This window comes from Hevea brasiliensis, chromosome 16 (assembly GCF_030052815.1).
Source record: "Hevea brasiliensis isolate MT/VB/25A 57/8 chromosome 16, ASM3005281v1, whole genome shotgun sequence".
NCBI lineage: Eukaryota > Viridiplantae > Streptophyta > Magnoliopsida > Malpighiales > Euphorbiaceae > Hevea > Hevea brasiliensis.
The window spans coordinates 48,845,852-48,866,602 of NC_079508.1; the positions used below are offsets into that span (position 1 = coordinate 48,845,852).

General features: G+C 34.8%; 3 protein-coding genes across 3 annotated transcripts; 1 reads left to right on the plus strand and 2 right to left on the minus strand.

Annotated features, from left to right (window-relative positions):
* Positions 1-254: 254 nt before the first annotated feature.
* LOC110650027 (uncharacterized) lies at positions 255-2,815 on the minus strand. The gene is made up of 2 exons (XM_021804809.2): positions 2,594-2,815; positions 255-2,046 (listed from the first exon to the last, which is right to left on the minus strand). Exon 2 carries the CDS (start codon positions 1,841-1,843, stop codon positions 521-523), a length of 1,323 nt encoding a protein of 440 aa, XP_021660501.2. The 5' UTR covers positions 1,844-2,046; positions 2,594-2,815; the 3' UTR covers positions 255-520.
* Positions 2,816-4,448: 1,633 nt separating this feature from the next.
* On the plus strand, positions 4,449-14,066 carry LOC110650029 (eukaryotic translation initiation factor 5B). Its single transcript, XM_021804811.2, has 13 exons — positions 4,449-4,627; positions 5,494-7,661; positions 7,786-8,351; positions 8,452-8,559; positions 8,649-8,749; positions 8,884-8,974; positions 9,066-9,176; positions 9,255-9,320; positions 11,841-11,900; positions 12,065-12,622; positions 13,154-13,273; positions 13,403-13,522; positions 13,623-14,066. The coding sequence occupies exons 2-13, from the start codon at positions 5,519-5,521 to the stop codon at positions 13,686-13,688; spliced, it is 4,110 nt and encodes a 1,369-aa protein (XP_021660503.2). The 5' UTR covers positions 4,449-4,627; positions 5,494-5,518; the 3' UTR covers positions 13,689-14,066.
* Positions 14,067-18,051: 3,985 nt separating this feature from the next.
* LOC110650028 (vacuolar iron transporter homolog 1) lies at positions 18,052-20,095 on the minus strand. The gene has a single exon (XM_021804810.2). It carries the CDS (start codon positions 19,043-19,045, stop codon positions 18,365-18,367), a length of 681 nt encoding a protein of 226 aa, XP_021660502.1. The 5' UTR covers positions 19,046-20,095; the 3' UTR covers positions 18,052-18,364.
* Between the last annotated feature and the right edge of the window lie 656 nt (positions 20,096-20,751).

Below are 20,751 nucleotides of genomic sequence, written 5' to 3' on the forward strand. Positions count from 1 at the left end.
CGGTTAGAGCACAAAACTCCTGAAATTTGATAGTATTATATCCAGAAAAAGCTGCCTCATAAGTATTTTGTTTCAAAAAAAAATTCACTGTAATGTTCATAATCAGCTAACCACCATTAAAAAGTTCAGCAATTCAAATATTTAACACAATGATATGTAGAGCTGGTGCTCAATATTCAGACTTCATCCAAACCCAAATACATGATATTAAAAAAAAAAAGGAAGAAAAGAAAAGAGAAGCCAAATACATGATAAAATGAAAAAGATTCTGGCCACAATATCTTCAATCATAGGCAAAACCATTTCACTAGAATAGAAACAATGTAACTAGCCAACTATTGTCAGTATACTACAGTTTACACTTATATATGCAGCTAGAGTAAGATTTCCAACAAGAGTCCCCCTACTAAGTGAATTGCAGTTACAGTCAACGCAGCTTACCAAAAAACAGAACCAGGGTAGAGCTGCATAGAAGTTCAGTTGTTATTAACAATATCTAACAGAACCAGGGTGCATACAGCTAATTAAAATCAATACCCATTTCTTTTCGCTTCAACTCCAATGCCATTCGCTCATTCTCAAGCTTCATCCTCTCATTTTCCATCCTCAACTTTTCTAGTTCATTATCTCTTTTCTTGCTAAATCTTTGCCACTTGAATCGCTGTTTTTCTAATTCCAACATCTCATGTTGAAGTTGTACATTCTGCTCTTCTAACTGAAGCATGCAAGATTCCATCCATTGCTTCTGTAAGCAAGCTGCTCTTATACTTTCAGATGAAACTTGATTCATATCAACTTGGGGAATTTGCAAACGAGAATAAGAACCTTTATTACCATCCTGAGATGAATTCCCAAAATAAACATCTTCAAGGCCCTGGCCTTGTCTCAACCTTTTTACAGAGCCCCCTAAGACCCCATACATTCCCCTGCCATCCCCAGGTGAAGGTTGATTCTCCTCTAGTTCATCATGATCATCAGTTTCCACTTCTTGATCATCTTCATCAAGATCATCATGTTGTTGCCTTCTCACATCATCATTATCATGATCATCTTTACTTCCAAGAGCCAAATGTAAGGAACGCTGTAAGGCTGGATCATGAGGCAGATGCAATCTGTTTCCATTATGATATGAACACATCTCCTCATAGAAGAGATGCTTCGAGCTTAATATTTTCCTAACATCCTCTTTCTCTTTCTCTGTTAAATAATCTATAACATCCAGTAGCGCTGGATTCTCCACAACTTGGCAAGAAGTGCCCCTCCCAAGCATGTCGTTTAGCTTTTTGTACCTTTTGTTAAGGTCATTGAATTTATCCTCACACTGCTGGGGTGAAACACGGTGACCCCTTTCATCCATGACCTTTGAAATTGATTTCCATTTGCCCTTTTTCTGTAAAACAGAAAATTTCCTTCTCATACTACCACCACAATCTGAAGCTGCATCCTCTCCTATGTAAGACACAGCAGTTATCAACAGCCTCACCATTTTATCAGTCCACTTAACACGCTGCCATGGTGACCCCTTTTTCCCTTTACTTGCATCATTATGACCATCAGCACCATCTTCAGTATAGCTTGGCTCATCCACATCACTTGCTGAATTTTTCCCCTCATCTCCCTTATTGTAATCGGTCATGGAAATGGTTTGATCAGAGTTGTGCCCAGCTCCCATCGTAAGAGGAAAACCCTCATGAAACCCTTGTTGATGAAGAGGAAGCTGCTGATGGTGTACAGCATGTTGGTGTTGTGCTTGCTGATGAACTCTCATGGATCCTTGCAAGTCAAGGCCTCCAAAAGGAGTCCCACCAGGAATCATACTTCCTTGAGATAAATTCCCTTCCATTTCTTGTTTTGAAAAGCAAAATAGATCATGCCCATGAACTTGTTCCCTTAAAACCCTATCTAGTATACACTCTTGAGTTGGCTCTATAGAAGCCAATTATGGATGATTGATGCCCCTTTTAAGCCATAGTAAAGCATACCCAGTTAATTTTGCCCATGTAACCAATTGAAAGAGATATTCACGATGGATTTAGAGCGTATTGCCTGCACAGGGGACACCATTATTCATCATGTAACCAATTATCAAAAGAATTATTTTGCTCCTGTTCATTAAGCAAGACTCTGATTTAGTTCCTCTATAATGCAATAAATAGCGACAATTTAATTGGTGAAAACAAAAATTCAATGAAAAAAACAACATGTGTCCAAAAACATAGTAAAAAAATAAGAAATAGTTTTTGCAAATCTAACTCATTTCCTATTCAGAAACATGTACAATTTTTCTAATTTCAAGAATTACAACTTGACATGCATTTATTAAGACAAATTTCAGTTTCCATCATTTGAAAAGGAGGAAAAAAAAAAACCAAAAGAAACACGTCATTAAAACAAAGTCATAACTTGATTGCCTCTGCAAAATGAAATGAAGAATGAACAACGAAACCTAAATACTGGAGCTGGCGGTCGTAAATCTGAAGAAGCAGCTACCCATAAAAATGAGCAGAAATTATGAAAACAAGGGAATGCTTAAAGATCACAGTATACGGAACGATCAAAAGGTTAAAGTAACACAAAGCATAAGAATACTTACTTCAAAGAAACAGAAATCGGCGGCTCCACCAATGAAGCAATGAAAGTGCTACTGGGATTTTTGCAACAAACCAACTTACGAACAGACAAGACTCTTCCACGGTTCAACCTCAGTCTAGGCTTTAGCTTGGTTAGGCCTGAGTTCTTGGGCTAAAAGGGCTCCTGAAATAAACTGGGTTGTATAGAGCGCTGAAGATATCTGGGTTTGATTCATTTGTTCCTTTTATGTGCCGATTATACCCTTAACACCATTTTCAAGTTGAGATTTTTTTTTTTTTAATCAGCAAATAGACATATACGACACAAAAATGGATATTAATAATTTTCATATAAATCACATATATATACTGTTTATAATGACATAGAATCTTGAAGGATCAATATACATAATAATTTTTATTTATTTATTATTTTTCCAATTTTAGCACCTTTAATATCCCAAATACCTCCTTTGACAAAAAACAGGTAAAAGGAAGGGTTAAAAAAGAGTTAAAACGTATGCAGATTTGCATATTTTTGGCAAAATGTATCTTGTGAAATGGATAAAAGATGAAAGAATCCAAGCTAGAAACTGCAACAAATTGATTTTTTTGTGGTCTTTCCCATCAAATTATATTCCTTAATAGTATAACCAAGAAATCTTTCAATTACTTTTGTTTTATTCAAAGGAAATCATGAAATTCTTGAAATTAAAAGAGGAAAATTTTACTGTTTGAAAGCTGAAATCAACATTTAGACTACTGTTTTTATAATTACAGGTTGGATTATACGATAATTGCTCGACTGCTTGAGCATTAACTTGTTACAGTGTCTATGACAGTAGCAGCAAAGGTTGACTTGGAAGCTTGGCATTTAAGTTGCAACGTCTATTAAAGCACTTAAATTTTTTTTTTGTAATATAAAATTTTTAATTTTTAATTTAAATAATAAATTTTTTTTATTAATATTTAATAATTAATTTTTAAATTATTTTTTATTAATAAGTTACTTATTATATTAAAATTATTTTTTTATTAATTTAATATTTATTAAAAAAATTTTAATTTTATTTTCTATTTACTTATAATTATAATAATTAAAATTATATATATTAATATTTTAATAATTTAATATTTATTTAAAATTATTAATTTATAAAAATATAATTTTTTAATTTAATAATATTATATCAACATCAATTACCTAAAAATTAACTACTAAATTTTATAAAGAAATTTTATATTATTTAAATTAAAAATTAAAATATTTTATGTTATAAATTAAATTTTATATATTTTATTATTATATATCCATAAATTGAGATATCATTTGTATAATTTATCTAATAATAATTTTAATTCTGAACTTTTAAAACAGCATGAGGGTAAAATTAGAATACTTTCCCAATATATTATTTTAACTGATTAAAAAATTAAGGATTTTGAGGATTTTAAAAAATCCAAAAATGTTAAAAAAATCTTAATAGTTTTTATATTTTAAATATTAAAAAATAAAAAAATGCTAAGAATTTGAAATAAAAGAGAAAGAAAAACACTTCTTAATTTTTAAATATGAAAATATATATTTTTTATCTTAAATAAGAGAACACACATACATAAAATTTAATAATAAAAATAAATTATTATTAAAATTATGATAATTTTAATAAAATTTTTATTTTCATATAAATTTAAAACCGAAGTGAAAAATAAAATCAGAACAGATCCCAGAAGGGGGTTAACATTATTGTCGGTCGTGGAATGTAGTGGATTATGGGCCGATGTTTCTTAAACAAAGGCTACGGGCCTCGTGCCTTCTAAGAAGGCCCATAGAGAACCCTAGAAGAAAGTAATCACAAGCATCTCTCCGTCTAAGCTTCCCTTCTCGTCTATCCGAGACATATTAAGCTCTCGTTACACTGCATCTTGTGCTTCATATATATACAGAGAGGGAAAAAAAAGAAAAAGAAAAATAAACCCTACCTTCATCGTCAATCACCATCTACTTCTCTTATTTCCATTCATTTTCAATCATTTTAGCCGTCATCGCATAACAAGTAAGCTCACTGCTCTTTTCTCTCCTTCAATATTACTATTCGTATCTGCAAATTTGAGCAATTTTTATGATTATCAGGTTTTGAGGTCTTTCATCCTCCAATTTGATTTGTTTAGATCTGGTTGTGGACGGATGAGGGTTCTTATTCATCAAGATGTATATCTTTGTTATTTTTTTTTCTGATTTTGATCAGTGATTTTCATAGTGTTTGGTTCAAATCAAATACAAACTTAAAATTTATTTGAAATGAATTCTAGTTTATACACACTTTCTAAACCATCCTCTATAATAAAATAAAAAATTAAAATTTCTTCCTATATAAAAAAAACCTTGTATCTAATAAATTTATAACAAGTATATAAAGCAATTAATAATATATATGTGACGTCTATTTAACAGCATAAATAATGTCTTCATTTAAGAGCATAATGATAGAGAATGATTAAATGAGGAGAGTGATAGGGAGAGAAAGGTAGGGAGAGAGAGGGAGAGAGGGGTTGTGGGGGGTGGGGTGGGGGAAGGGGAGCGGGTGGAAGAAGGTTGACAGAGAGAGAGAGAGAGAGAGAGAGAGATTGAGTGAGTGGATGTGTGTTTGTGATAAATACATGGGCATTTTGTCCAAAAAATTTTGATATTTTAAGTTTGTGCAATTCATTTCAAATTCCGTCAAATCTGATAGGAAGTGACTTTAGTTATAACCAATTCCATGAAATTCAATTTTAAAATTTTTACAAGCCAATCACATGATATATGGACTTCAATTGAATTTCACAAAATTTTGTGGAATTCATTTAAACCATGAAACCCCAAAAGGTTTGTACGATTTTATTTTATTTTATTATTATGTTTTTTTTTTTTTGGTTGCAGATTGACCTTAATTTGAGTTTTATCGATGGGTCGAAAGAAGCCAACTGCACGTGATGAAGAGAACTCACTCGCTGTGGGTGGTGGAAAATTGAAGAAAAAGCAGCTGGTGATCGACGATGATGAGTACTCAATTGGTACGGATTTGTCAGAGGAGCCTCAAATTCAGGAGGAGAAAGTTGCGGTTGCGGGGAAGAAGGGCAAAAAGGGGAATAAAAAAGGTTTGCAGTCTAAAGAGGATGAGGAAAAGCAGGACGTGGAAGAGGATGAAGAAGTGCAGGAGATTGTCTTTGCAGCAAAGAAGAAGAAAGGAAAGAGGAGTGGGGGTAACAGTGTCTTTTCAGCATCAAGCTTTGGGTTACTTGGGGATGAAGATAATGATGAGGAGGAGAAGTCTGACTTAACAGGTGATAAAGATAGTGACGTAGAGGATGAACCGGTTGTGAGCTTTACTGGAAAGAAAAAAGCATCAAAGAAGGATAACAAGAGTGGCACTAGTTTGTTCAGTGCTGCAGCTGATCTGCCTGATGATGATAATGAAGGTGATGTGGTTGATAAAGTTGAGAATGGTGGTGATGATATGCCAGCTGTTGAGTTTACCGGGAAAAAGAAATCCTCCAAGGGTGGCAAGAAGGGTGGTGGTAGTGGGTTTGCGGCAGCTAGTTTTGATGTGTTAGATGACAATGAGGAGGAAAAGGATGAGGATGAAGATGTTGCTGCCATTACTTTCTCAGGTAAAAAGAAGTCATCCAAGTCCACCAAGAAGGGTGGTAATAAGTTCAGTTCAGCATTGGTTGATGAGGGGAATGATGAAGAGGCTTCTGTGTCTGGTTCTGTTAAAACTAGTGATGATGTAGCAGATGTTGAGGATGAAGATGGGGTGGTTATTGCATTTACAGGTAAAAAGAAGTCATCTAAGAAAAAGGGGAATTCTAATAGTGTTTCTGCTACATTAAATGATGGGGAAGGAAGTGAGATAGCTAACATGGCTGAGCAACCACCTAGCATTGTTGAAGCTAGTGCTGCTCAGGTTCACATGGGTGATGTGGTTGCAGAAACTTCAAAGAACAAGAAGAAGAAGAAGAATAAGAGTGGTAGGACAGCTCAAGAAGAGGAAGATTTGGATAAGATTCTCGCAGAGCTTGGTGATGGGATGCCAATTGAAAAACCCTCTGCTCCTCCTCAACAAGCGGAGAGTGTTCTGGTGCAGAGTGATCCAGTCGCATCAGTGGATGCTGTGGCTGAGAAGGAAGGTGAAGAAGAAAAAGAAGAGTCTGCTGCGGCAAAGAAGAAGAAAAAGAAGAAGGAGAAGGAGAAGGAGAAGAAAGCTGCAGCAGCAGCTGCAGCTGTTGCTTCAGAAAGGAAGGAAGAAAAAGTAGAAGAAGCGAAAACAGAAACAAATGAACCAAAAAAGAATGATACAAAAGGTAAAGCTTCTGAGAAGAAGGTGCCAAAGCATGTTAGAGAGATGCAAGAAGCAATTGCTAGGCGAAAAGAAATGGAGGAGAGGAAGGCCAGAGAGGAAGAGGAGAAGAGGAGGAAGGAAGAAGAGGAAAGGCGTAGGCAGGAAGAACTTGAGAGGCAAGCAGAAGAGGCTAGGCGCAGGAAGAAGGAGAGGGAAAAGGAGAAACTTTTGAAGAAGAAACAAGAAGGCAAACTCTTAACAGGAAAGCAGAAGGAGGAACAACGACGTTTAGAGGCTATGAGGAATCAAATACTTGCTAATGCTGGTATTACCATCCCAACAGTGGACAAAGAAGGTGTATCAACAAAAAGACCCAAGTACCAGACGAAGAAGTCAAAACCAACTCATCATTATGCAAATGGTGCTGCTCCAACTAAGGTGGACGAAAATGTTGAAAATAAAGAAAAAGAGCCAGAACAACAAGATGCTGAGCCTCAGGTAGAATCTATGGAATTAGAAAATGTTGAAGAGGAGGAACCAGTAAATATGGAAGAGGAACCACAAGTTGTCAATGGAGCTGAGGAGAATGGAAGGGAGCAAGGTGGTGGTGATGATGATGAGGAGGAGGAGGAATGGGATGCAAAGAGCTGGGATGATGTTAATCTTAATGTTAAGGGTGCTTTTGATGATGAGGAGATTGATTCTGAACCTGAAACTGTTGTAAAGAAAGAGAAAAAGAGCGCTGCTTTAGCTTCTCAATCTGCAGGTTAGGTTCATTGCCGAATTTTCCTTCTGGATTTGTTTTCTTTTCTATGCGCTTTTGCTTTTGATTGTTGGTTAATTCAGTAATTTTTGTTTTCTTGTTTTTAATTTTACAATTCCTCCTGCAGCCTCAAAGCCTGCAGCAGTTGCATCCAAAACTCCTGTTCCCTCACAGCCAGTTAAGTCTCTGGATGCTGAAAATAAGAAATCTCAACCTGAAGTTGAAATTACTTGTAAAAATAGAAGAAAAGAAGCTGTTTCAAAGAATAAAACGTCACCTTCAGATGCCACTCCTAAACAGGGTGAAGAAAACCTCCGTTCTCCAATTTGCTGTATTATGGGCCATGTTGATACTGGTAAAACCAAGTTGCTGGATTGTATCCGAGGCACTAATGTTCAGGAAGGGGAGGCTGGGGGTATAACACAGCAGATTGGTGCAACATACTTTCCCGCTGAGAACATAAGAGAGAGAACTAAGGAATTGAAAGCTGATGCAAAATTGAAAGTCCCTGGTCTATTGGTTATTGATACTCCCGGCCATGAGTCTTTTACTAATCTGCGGTCAAGGGGTTCAGGTTTGTGCGATATTGCGATCTTGGTTGTTGACATTATGCATGGCTTGGAGCCTCAAACAATAGAATCACTCAATCTCTTGAAGATGAGAAATACAGAATTCATTGTTGCATTGAATAAGGTGAGGTTTTATCATTATTATTATTTTTATCAAGTAGAGCTTTGGCTCTATCTCCCTTCATTTATGGTATTTTGTATTATTATTTTTTCAATATTTGCAGGTGGACAGACTCTATGGATGGAAAGTTTGTCGCAATGCACCAATAGTGAAGGCAATGAAGCAACAGTCAAAAGATGTGCAGAATGAATTCAATATGAGACTTACACAGGTCAAGCAAGTCTAACACTTGCTTTATGTATTTTCAAGTTTGCTTGCCCATACTAAAATTTTGTATTTCCGTTTTTGTTTGGATTTTAGATTATAACTCAATTCAAGGAACAAGGGCTAAATACTGAACTGTACTATAAAAACAAGGAAATGGGAGAAACGTTCAGTATAGTCCCTACAAGTGCTATTAGGTACGCCATTAACCTATAACCCTTTCTGAGGTCTGACCCTCGTTAGACATAAAATCCAATTGTATTTGTACCCTTCCTTGTCTTTACTTTCTGTGGTCAGGTACTAATATGATTAACTTTTTGCTGTTTTTTAGTGGAGAGGGTATCCCTGATTTGCTATTGTTACTGGTTCAGTGGAGTCAGAAAACTATGGTTGAGAAACTCACATTTAGTGATGAAGTGCAGGTATCCATACTTTCTGAGTTTTCATATTTTGATGAATGTACCACCTTAAGAAAATGCAAATATTTTATTGTTGTTTTGCACTGTTTGCCAGTGTACGGTATTGGAGGTCAAGGTCATTGAAGGCCATGGAACAACAATTGATGTCGTGTTGGTCAATGGTGTTCTTCATGAGGGAGATCAAATAGTTGTTTGTGGCTTGCAGGTATGCTCAAATCTTCTTCATTTTTAAGGTATGATAAAATGCGTGTTTCTAATCCTGCTAATTAATTTTGCTTTCTAGGGGCCCATTGTTACTACTATTCGAGCTTTATTGACACCTCACCCCATGAAGGAGATCCGAGTTAAGGTATGTTTTTTTAGATGTTTTTAACGTGTCTTTTACTCTTTAGATCTCTTGTGGGATTTATAAAATGATGTGAAGCAGTTTTAGCAGTAAAATGCTTGTAAAATGGCCTCTCACCCCACGAAAGCAACGTTTTGTTGCACTCAGGATTCAGGAAATGCTAAATTTACATGATTCTGCATCCTTTAGGAGATTTATGCATTCTTTTAAGTACAAGCTGTTAAAGTGCTGTTGGAAATTCATTTCTTTTGTTAAATGAACTGGAAATGACCAGCGCATTAATGGATGAATTTCACTTGTTGTCCCTGAACTTAAATCGTTGTAATAATGTAGTCCTTAAACTTTAATTTGTAACATAAAACTTCACAACATTAAAAATTTAGTAAATATAAAAGTCCTTTTCACTTCTAATAATTGGTTTCCTAGTTATAACATAATAAAATGACTCAAATACCCCTTTGTCTCTCTCACACACTGTCGTTTCTCAATTTGATCTCCCAGCAAGAATATATCACAAATAAAAACAATTCAAATTCAATCCAAAATAATACAAAACAAGCCAAATCCAAAATCATTCACTAGAATAAATTCCAAATCTACAATCATATTATCTCAAAACTCATATCATTCCAAGACAAATTGAATCAATTTACAATTAGAATCAGAATCATATACAATCACAAAATTTACCATTATAATCAAAAGGAGGATTGAAAATTTAATAAAAGGGACATTCTAATTTAACACCCATAGGAATTGAAACACGCTGTGAAAGATGATGATGAAGATTAAAACTTTTGTTGATTGAAGCTGTGAGAGCAACCTGATGGGCTTTTTGATACTCTTGTTGTATTTGAATAGAAGGCAGGCTCATAACTCGTTCTCCCTGCAGTTGGTTCAAAATCCAACTGTGTTGCCCACTGATTATATATATATATATATAATTTGTTCTTCCCTCCTAATCCAACTTTATTGCCCATCGAGTGCATTTATATGTAGACCATCAGAGCTTCCAGCAATTGCATGTGGCTGGACCACAACGAGGTGACACGTTGAAGCAGCCTCTTGCTTGTCACGATTCACCAACGTGATGCAGTAAGGAACCCCGTGGCACAGAGCCTAGCTACTCCTCTCCATCACCTGTGCAGCCTTCTACCGGTTGCAGAGAAGCCATTAATCTGTCTCATGATTTTGGTGAGAGTTTGAGAGTGGGGTGAGGTGAGAGAGAGGGATGGAATGGGTGGGTAAGGAAGAGGCAGAGATTGAGGGTAGGTGAAGGGTATTTAAATCTTTTCTTCTTTTCCTTTTAATTTTAAAATATGTTAAATTAATTTTTTAACTGGAAAACCGGTTATTATAAGTTAAAGGGGCTTTTATGTTTATTAAATTAATATTGAAGGAGTTTTATGTTACAAATTAAAGCTTAAAGACTACACTTTCACAACGCTTTAAGTACAGGGACAACAAGTGAAATTTATCCGCTCATTAATAAATAAAAATAGATGCTAGTAGGTCATCTAATTTTGTGAAATTTAAAATAGTTGCAATAATATGGGAGTTGCCTTAATGGTAGTAGTAGTAGTAAGTTGAGAGGGAACATAGAAGAGAGAGAGAGAGAGAGAGAGAGAGCAATAGAGTAGAAATAGAATTATTCTTATGTTTTTAATATTGTTCTTAAAATGGGATATGATTGGGGCTTTTTTTTTTTATTATTAATTTGTTCATTTGGAAAGTCACTGCTGTAGATAATGACCTTGCTCGTTACCATTTTCTCTTTAATGTTCTTGTTCTTAAAATGGGATGTGATTCTGGCTTGTTTTCACTTCATTGATGAAGATGATGTTTTCCTTGACAATGATTTATGTTTATCATTTGTTCATTTGGAAAGTCATTGCTGTAGATAATGACCTTGCAATGTGTGCAAGTTTCTTGGTTATCATTTTCTCTTTAATGTTATTATTCTTCTTATGTTTTTAATATTCTTGTTCTTAAAATGGGATTTGATTGGTGCTTGTTTTTATCAATTTGTTCGTTTGGAAAGTCATTGCTGTATACAATGACCTTGCAATGTGTGCATGTTTCTTGGTTACCATTTTCTCTTTAACGTTCTTGTTCTTAAAATGGGATGTGATTCAGGCCTGTTTTCAATTCATTGATGAAGATGATGTTTTCCTTGACAATGATTTATGTTTTATCATTTGTTCATTTGGAAAGTCATTACTGTAGATAATGACCTTGCAATGTATGCAAGTTTCTTGGTTACCATTTTCTCTTTCATGTTATTGTTCTTAAAATGGGAGGTGATTCGAGCTTGTTTTCACTTCATTGTTTGAGAGCTTTCAAAAATATGAAGATCTTCTCGTGCAGTTTACTATCTTGTGTAATGATTTAGATATTCATGCATCTTGTTATCTGTTTCAGGAATAGCTTCCATAATTATACATCTCTCTCTCTCTCTCTCTCTCTCTCTCTCTCTCCCCCTATCTTACGTTGGATGTTGATTTAGTGGTTGTCTGATTTCAGGGTGCATATATACACCATAAAGAAATCAAGGCTGCACAGGGCATCAAGATTACTGCACAGGTGATTTTAGTTTGCATAGTATGGTAATAAAATGCCAATTTCAAGCAAATGAGTGGCTCTGAATACATATTCCTGGCACTTGTGTTTGCATTTTCAATGTTCATCAACTGTTGACCGTTCCTATCAAATGAATTTATGATTTCTTTTGTCCTATTCTTTTGTAGGGCCTTGAGCATGCTATTGCTGGCACAGGTCTATATGTGGTAGGACCTGATGATGATTTGGATGATGTCATGGAAACAGCAATGGAAGACATGAGGTCAGTGATGAGCCGGATTGATAAGAGTGGTGAGGGAGTCTATGTCCAAGCATCTACCCTTGGGTCATTGGAAGCATTGCTGGAGTTTTTGAAGTCACCTGCAGTGAGCATTCCTGTTAGTGGCATAGGCATAGGCCCAGTACACAAAAAGGATGTTATGAAGGCGAGCGTGATGCTTGAGAAGAAAAAGGAATATGCCACTATCTTGGCATTTGATGTCAAAGTGACCCAAGAGGCTCGGGAACTTGCAGATGAATTGGGTGTAAAGATTTTCATTGCTGATATTATCTATCACTTATTTGATCAATTCAAGGCTTATATTGACAACCTGAAGGAGGAAAAGAAGAAGGAAGCTGCAGATGAAGCAGTCTTCCCATGCATTCTTCAGATTTTACCAAATTGCATTTTCAACAAGAAAGATCCAATTGTCTTGGGAGTTGATGTTGCCGATGGCATAGCTAAGGTATATGCTGTTTTGAGGTCATTTTTGGTTTTTTGTCCTCTTGTGAGCAAGGGCATTTTGACCAGTTTTGTCCTCGGTTCTGGTTGGGTTCTAGTTTAGTTTTGGTTTGGTTCAATCCAATTTGATCAAATCTGACGGTCAAAATCTTTTTCCATTTTTATTTTTTTAAAAAGTGAAAAATATGGTTTTTGATCCGAAACGAGACCAAACTGGTCAAAATTGTCTGGTCTGATTTCAATTTGCTTCAAGCGGTTTTAGTCAAATCCGGCCTTTATATGTTCGATGAGGGTTTGAATTTTGGACATATAGCCTCGGTATCTAACAAGTTAGGCTTCCTGCTTATTGTTAAACTAATGCCAAGGGTAGGGCCACACAATCATGGTAGCCTGGGTTAGCCAATTTCCCTTATGTTGTTTGCAATGATGCCAATGCTAGTATATCATTAGGTTTATGCCATAAATGTGTTATCCTTTGTACTGCAAGTATATATGGTATTAGCTGAACCCTCATCATGCTATGCTTTTCTTACAGGTTGGGACTCCAATTTGTATTCCTGAGAGAGATTTTATTGACATTGGTCGGATTGCTTCCATTGAGAACAACCATAAGCCTGTTGATTGTGCCAAGAAGGGCCAGAAGGTTGCCATTAAGGTATGGTCAATTGTTAATTTTTTATGAACATCAGCGTTATATTGAATTTGGTCTGCCTTCGTGTGCCTTCCCATTGTACCAAAAAACATGTTAGATTTGGTCTGATTGGGTGTTTTGGATATTTGGCAGATTGTTGGCTCCAACCCTGAGGAGCAGCAAAAAATGTTTGGCAGACATTTTGAGATTAATGATTTACTTATCAGCCACGTTACAAGGAGATCAATTGATGTTCTGAAGACTAATTATCGGGTAAGTTTGTTGACTTAAATCTGGACAAAATAATGTTAAATTTATTTAATTGTAGGATCTACTTCTACTTGATGGCTTACCTTTGCTTTATAATTTATAGGATGATCTGTCTATGGAGGAGTGGAAGCTGGTGGTCAAACTGAAGAACATTTTCAAGATACCTTAGATATAAGGTAGAAGGATTGGCTGGGTGTGCTTTCACAAATACTTCCAAGGTTGTATTGGTTGTCTAATGTAAAGATGCAGAGGTTTTGTCGGAGGTTCGATTGTGAGACGATATTGTTATACTGGATAAGAGAGTGTTTCTCCTGCATGAGGAGGCCCTTTGTCCAAATCGGTGGAGCGGGAATGGATGTCATGCCTTGCTGAATTTGGATATCATGTTCATTTACTGGGTGGTGATATAGGAGAAAGAGTTCTATGTAATCAAGCAATTACAACAATCGGGTTATAAAGCTGGAGAATTATGACTCATGGCTGATGCTATCTTATCTTTTGTTGGAAAATTTCTGAGTTCTATATTAACAAATTCTTTTCCTCGTAATTTGGTGGTGGAGCGTTAAATCTTTCGTTTGCTATTTGCAATAAATCAAGTTCCAGTTATGATTTGTTTTGACATTTCTCAGTTATATTACCCTTGGTGATCCCTCCTGCTAAAATTCACTTGGTTTATAATTTTCGAAATTGTTTCAAACATTTTTTTTTTTTGAAATTTAACAAAAAAAAAAAATGTTCAAGTTTTAAATTAACTTGTGAACCTTTATTCGAAGTCTTCAAATAATGTCTTATTTCAACGATAAAATTGTCAGCCAATCAAAATAATTAAGAACTCCAAATAAAAAATAATAAATTAATGTAATTTGCTGTGGCAATGTAATTATGTAGGATCCTTTTAAGTTAGGGTCGATTTAAGTTTGGTTTTGGTCAATGATTCCATAAGTGAACTGATTTGGAACTCGGCAGAGTCCAATTGTAATTATATTTGAATTAAATTAGAATTAATTGCTCAATTCGACACAAACAGGGAATTAAAAAAAAAATTAATCTTAGGATTGCATATATATTAAAATTGAAATCGAAATTAAAAATTCCTTTAAATTAATTCAAAATTGAACTCAAATTGTTAAAAACTGAAAATTAACTTTAGTGTTGACCTACTCGATTTAATTCAAATCCTTGAAGTCACAAATTCAAATTCCCAAAAATGACTTACAATCCGCCTGTGTCAAACCATGAGAATGGCGCAATTTTGATGAAAAATTTTAGCATGTGGGACTACCATAATTTAAGGCATAAACACATAATATTTATGTTAATAAATGAATCTCATCACATTTCATGTGTTTTAAATTTATAATAAATTATATTTAGATGAAAAAAATCAATAGCTAGACACTTGAGCTAGTCAACCGCAAAATTTCTTTTATTTCTAATTAAAAACTGCGTTCTTTCTCCGTATTTCAGAAAATTATGCTAACAGCGTGATGGTAAGGATAATTTTACAGACCAATTTATTCAATGCAATGAACTTTAGATTTTGATAACTTCTAAGTAAAAGCACTAATCTTTGACCAAAGAGGAACACGTAAAGCTCTTTTTCTTTTCAAATTTTATTTCCATGTTAATATAATATCATTCAAAACATATATATAATTAGATTTTTCTTGCCTATGTCTAATTTATTATATACTCAAAACACATTATATATGATGAGCCTTATTGTAATATCATAAATTTTTAAATAATTATTTTATGTGTAAATTTTAATATTTTAATGTATTAAATATTATGGTATTTAATTTGAATTTTCTAAGTTTTTAAAATTGGGTTTTTATTTTTTCAGATAATTAATTTTAATAATTTTTAAAAATTAATTTAAAGATAAAGTAGTAAGTTTAAAAATATATCTGGACTCCATAAATTTTTTTAAGTTTCTTATAATTTTTTTGAAATTTTCAGGCTTCGTTTCAGGTCCCAGGACATAACAAAAATCAAATTCTGGGTGTCCTGAATCGAATTAGACCGGCCCTTTTTCTTCTTCCTTTCTCCCTCTCCCCCATGCTTTTGAGCTCCTCCCATTCACTCTTCATTTTCTCTCTCCTCTCTCACCTCCGCCGTCGACCACCACTCCCCCCTGCTTTCTCCATTGCCAACGCCCCACCAGCGACCTTCCCCACCACAGTTGCCTCGTTTTCCAGCTAGAAAACACACCCAAACTTCCTTCCTCCTCACGTGCGCTGTTTCACTTCTTTTCCCCATTTTCGATGATTCTGGCCACCAATTGAACCCAGTTTTATCTTAATTTTGCTCTACTCCTCGAGAGCTTTCCATGACATCAATTTTATCAATTTTTATCAAGTGGTTTGTGCGAATTATGCTGGAAAGTTTTAGCCATTTTCGACTTCTGAGCTAGATTTCTCTCAAACCGTGAACCCTACCGAAATTCCAAGATCACTAGCGAGCTCCACTTGTCAAGAGCTTCACAACAAGAACAATTTGGAATTTTTCTGGTATCAAAAATTTGGTGGGTCCCACAAACTTACCAATAATTTTTTTGATCTTTAATGGATCTTTTTAATTAAAGAAAAACTATATTCAAACTTCTAGTGCTGTAGGCATCTCGTAGGTATTTTCATTTTGAGAAAATTTTATCGGCGACCGGAACTGCATTTTCGGGCTAGACACATAGGCTGTCGGACCCACTTCGGAAATGGATCAATATTATAGTGCTTCCCACCATTTTTAGACACCCTGGACGCATTCCAACTGTCAAAATTGGTATAAGTAAACCGGAACTCCAAATACTCTGTTTTACCTAAGGTTGCGTTTAGAATAAAATTTATAAAATATTCGTGGGTAGTTAGAAAATTATGATTCCAATTATATTAATATAATAACATCGTTAAGGACTGCGGGGCATAATTATAAAATTTTTAGGGTTAGTTTAGATAGTTTTTGCAAAATATTAGTTTTAAACTTGATAGCTAAATAGTGTAAATATATGAGATTTGGTTGCTCAGGAGGGGCATTATGTTATTGATGTGTTGTGGGCCTAAGGCCTTTAGAATAACAAGTGTTATTTGAGCTGTTTTATAGGTTGGGAAGGTCCTAGGTATATAAAAAAACTCTGCTGAATTTTTGGTATAAAATTTAGTGTATCTTTAACTTTTCAAGTCATTGTTTTGTTTTAATATTAATAAATTCATGAATATAATTATTTAGGTGATCCAAGTTAACATTTTTTCTCTTCTTAGTCGCCTCAGTGATCTTCGGTTAATCTATGAATTGATCTTGATTTTATTTATAATTTTAATATTAATAATTTATATTTAAGGCATGCTCATGCATTCACATATACCTATGTTTATATTTAGTTAAATGCTAGGCACGCTCTCTTGTTGCATATTTTATTAAACTTGTTTGTGAATGTCGTCTTAAGGTAATTTGGAGCTGTGCGCATGTGTTGATGTGCGTATGGTATGGATGTGGACTTGAGTAAGACGGGTAGTCGCAGCTAGAGCTTGACTCGCGTTGGGACCTGATCCTTGTATATGGATAAGTCGAAGTGAGTACAACTTTGAATTGATTTTGCTGACCTCCACTCTTGGATTATTAAGAGAAAGTTTAGTTTGAGTTGACCTCGCTGACAGGCATTGGAATTAAGAGAGTTAGTTGTATAGGGGATCAGCTTCTATATATATATATATATATATATTGATGTGACACACGGGTGTGTAAGTGCTCCAAATTATCTTTTGTATGAATATTGCTTGAATTGTTTGATACTATGTGATTATGCTGCATTTCATATATAGGAAATGCACTAGATCTAGATAGTTATAAAAATTATATTTAAAATCAATATCTTACTCTATGAATCGAATGCTCACCCATGTTCAACTATTTTCCTCAAGTGACAGGTGGACTTATTGAAAATAACCCGCTTTCTTTTCTAGCAGGATTAACTAGAAAAGTTTAGTTTTACTTTTATTATCTTTTGTTCAATTCCAGAACTCCGCATGTAATAGTAGTATATTATTTTTATATAGAGTTGTAATAACCTAATTTTTGAAGTTGTAAACTTATTTATGTGCAAATGCTCGGATGCATGAGATACTTAATACTGTTGATGGAGGGAGCTCAATTATTGATTTATTTATATTGAGGATTGTGAGGGTGAGCTGAGCTCTCCATATTATTGTTTTTATTTGTTTACAGGTCGGGTAAGTAATGCTCCCCGTTAGATAATCCAATTTATGACCGGACTCTGTCCCTTTGCTTTTTTGAAATTAGACTACTTTTATGGGCTTTATATTTGGGTTAGAAATAATTAGATTTACTACAGATTTTGGAGTCTTATGCTGATCTAAGTTCTAGTGCCAGTCTGGCCCAAAAATCAGATTTAACACTTATTTATTAAATATACGAGTCCTACATTCTTGAATCTATAGTGAATAGAGTTTAAATAAAAATTTATCCATATAATTTATTGGTATATTAAAAATTTATTTAAAAAATAAATACTAAAATTCAAACCGTTAAAGTTCAGTGCTTGAATATTGTTGAGCATCTTTTTGTGCAAGTGTTGAAATTAAACACATGATGAGCTAAGACGCAACAGCTAATTAACAGACTCAGTTCTTGCCCTTCTTCCACTTCAAATGTTACACCAAACCAACATTCTTTCCATGCTCATGTCACACCAAACACAATCAAACCTAGTTACAACACACGCAACTCCACGAGGAAAAGAAAAGCATTCGCAAAAGCTTTGCGATTGTACAAATTATTTTCAGAGCTGTGAAATTTCGAATTTGAAAAAAAAATTGGATAAATCACAGCTCACAGAGCACTTGACCCTATCAACTTGGTTAGTCCAAACGTTATGGCCATAGCCATTAGTCCTCCAACCAAAACCCTAGCAGAAGACCTAACCACTGGTGCCTTCCCCAATACAGCCCCTAAACACCCAAAAACCACCAAAGCCAAACTCACTGCACCAACTACGACACCTAGCCTCGCGTTATAGTTCCTTATAAAAGAAGCAGCCAGTAGTGGCACCATTGCACCCACTGAAAAGGCAAGAGCTGAGGCTGCAGCTGCTTGCAGTGGATTTGGCAAACTCTCTTTCTCTCCTTTTTCTTCACCTCCATTTTCTTGTTTTCCTCCATTATTATTACCTCCTCTTTGCTCGTCTCTTTTCATCTGAGCCAACTCTATGTCCAACTGTGAGTACACAGACACAAACTCACCTATTGCCATACTACAAGCCCCAGCTACCAACCCTGCAAAACCAGTAAGTATCATGGCCTTGATGTCTTGTTTCACAGCACCAACACCCATCATCAGCGATGCAGTGGAGACCAAACCATCGTTGGCCCCAAGAACAGCTGCTCGTAGCCATTGTGCTCTTTTTGAGTAGTCGAAGTCCTCCTTATTGGCTTCTTGAAGCTCTAGTACTGTCCCCTGTTGCTCAACATCATTAATTGCCGGAGGAAACTTATTATTGGTGTTGGTTGCCATGGAAGAAAATGATAAAGGATTGGAAATGATAAAGATGTATTATAATGGTGATAGTGATTGAGGAGGAGGAGAGTTCAAAGTGTGGAGGACACACGCCCTCAAGAAGTGTATTTATAGAGGGAAGAAGCTTGTTATGGAGTATATGGTGGAGGCAAAAGTGGGGTATGGCCACTAATGGAAGACGAAGAAGATATGTATACTTTTATTTATTTATCAGAAATCCACATACTATTTATATGGTGATACAAAGGTTATAACCATTATTGATCAAGAATTGAAAATGGCAAATTCTTTACCAGTAATAAGATTTATTCATGTATGTATAAGCAAACAAAATTGAATTTCATCTGAAAAAAAAAAAGAATTTCATATCTTCCCAGAATGGTAATTAACAACAAGGCATGGAGAGAAAAAAAAATAAGAAAAATAAAATGATATACACAGAGTTGGTCCAAGGAGAATTCTTGATCAGATATGATCATAATTGTTTAGTATATTTGGTGAAGATCAATATATATACATAAATATATAGGTACGTATGCATATAACAATTATACACACACACACACACACACACACCCCCTTGTCACCACCTCATTATCTGATAAAGTCTCTTGAGATACAGCAAACCAAGATCCAACCTTTTGATCATCATCTAATTAACTATGACTTTCCTTCTGAAAATTATGAATACAACAGAAAATAACAATGGATGCACATAATTTATAATTTGAATCAAATATGATCAATTAGCAAAGAATTATATGTAACAATTAATGAATTAAGTAGTGAAAGAAAGCAAGTAACTAAGACATTATTGTTCTGGTAAGTGGAGATGATGAATTAAGAAGAGCAAGCTATCTTTCCCAAAACAGATGATATGCACTTTTAAGTCATGCAGTTATACCTGACCAGAAGCTCATCAGTCATGACTAAAGCATGACTATGGAACAAGACAAAAGAAGAAAACAGCTCTCTTATCAGTTGCAGATCGTAATCATATAACTAGCTAGTTATAGTGTATGTGCTTAACAAAGACATATAACTGAAGAAACTTAACGCTTGAAAAGCTTGCATATACATGTATATATATATATATATATATGCAAGCTTTTCAAGCGTTACGTTTCTTCAGTTACATGTCTTTGTTAAGCACATATACTATAACTGGCTAGTTACTTAATCACAATAGTTTCCAGCTTGCGTAGATTTTGTTCAGCTACATTGTAATTTCATATCGGTTCTTGGGTCATCAACTGTTGTAATTAAAACTTGCTAATTGAGGAACTTAATTTCTTGCTTCTTTCACATCTAATAATGATTTGCTTTCTTTCATGTTTGCTTACTCAATAATTACGTTACGCTATATCTATATTTTATACCACCTTTATTATCATCTTAACGTGTTGTGCCTTCTTTCTTCTTTTGTTTTTGGTGAGAAAAGAGTTCATAATACTACTTAGCAACACAACTGCGAGAAGGTACTCGCTATCCTAGCTTTATCTTTGAAATATTGCTCGCAGGAATTGCTTTTGAATAAAGAAATTAACTCCCTGCATGAAGTAGAATATTGCTAGTGTTGGAATAGTCTCTAAGGCTATGAGGTAACGATTTTGATCCTGATCAAAGCCAATATCTTTAAGTTAATTAATGGGCTTAGTTATATATTTAATTAATGTATATTATACTGTGTAAATACTTCAAAA

Coding starts and splice junctions, on each gene's coding strand:
- LOC110650027 (XM_021804809.2), bottom strand. CDS start 1,843: ATGGAAGGGAATTTATCTCAAGGAAGTATGATTCCTGGTGGGACTCCT.
- LOC110650029 (XM_021804811.2), top strand. CDS start 5,519: ATGGGTCGAAAGAAGCCAACTGCACGTGATGAAGAGAACTCACTCGCT. Junction 8,750..8,883: donor GTCCCTACAAGTGCTATTAG/GTACGCCATTAA, acceptor GCTGTTTTTTAG/TGGAGAGGGTATCCCTGATT. Junction 13,523..13,622: donor TTCTGAAGACTAATTATCGG/GTAAGTTTGTTG, acceptor TATAATTTATAG/GATGATCTGTCTATGGAGGA.
- LOC110650028 (XM_021804810.2), bottom strand. CDS start 19,045: ATGGCAACCAACACCAATAATAAGTTTCCTCCGGCAATTAATGATGTT.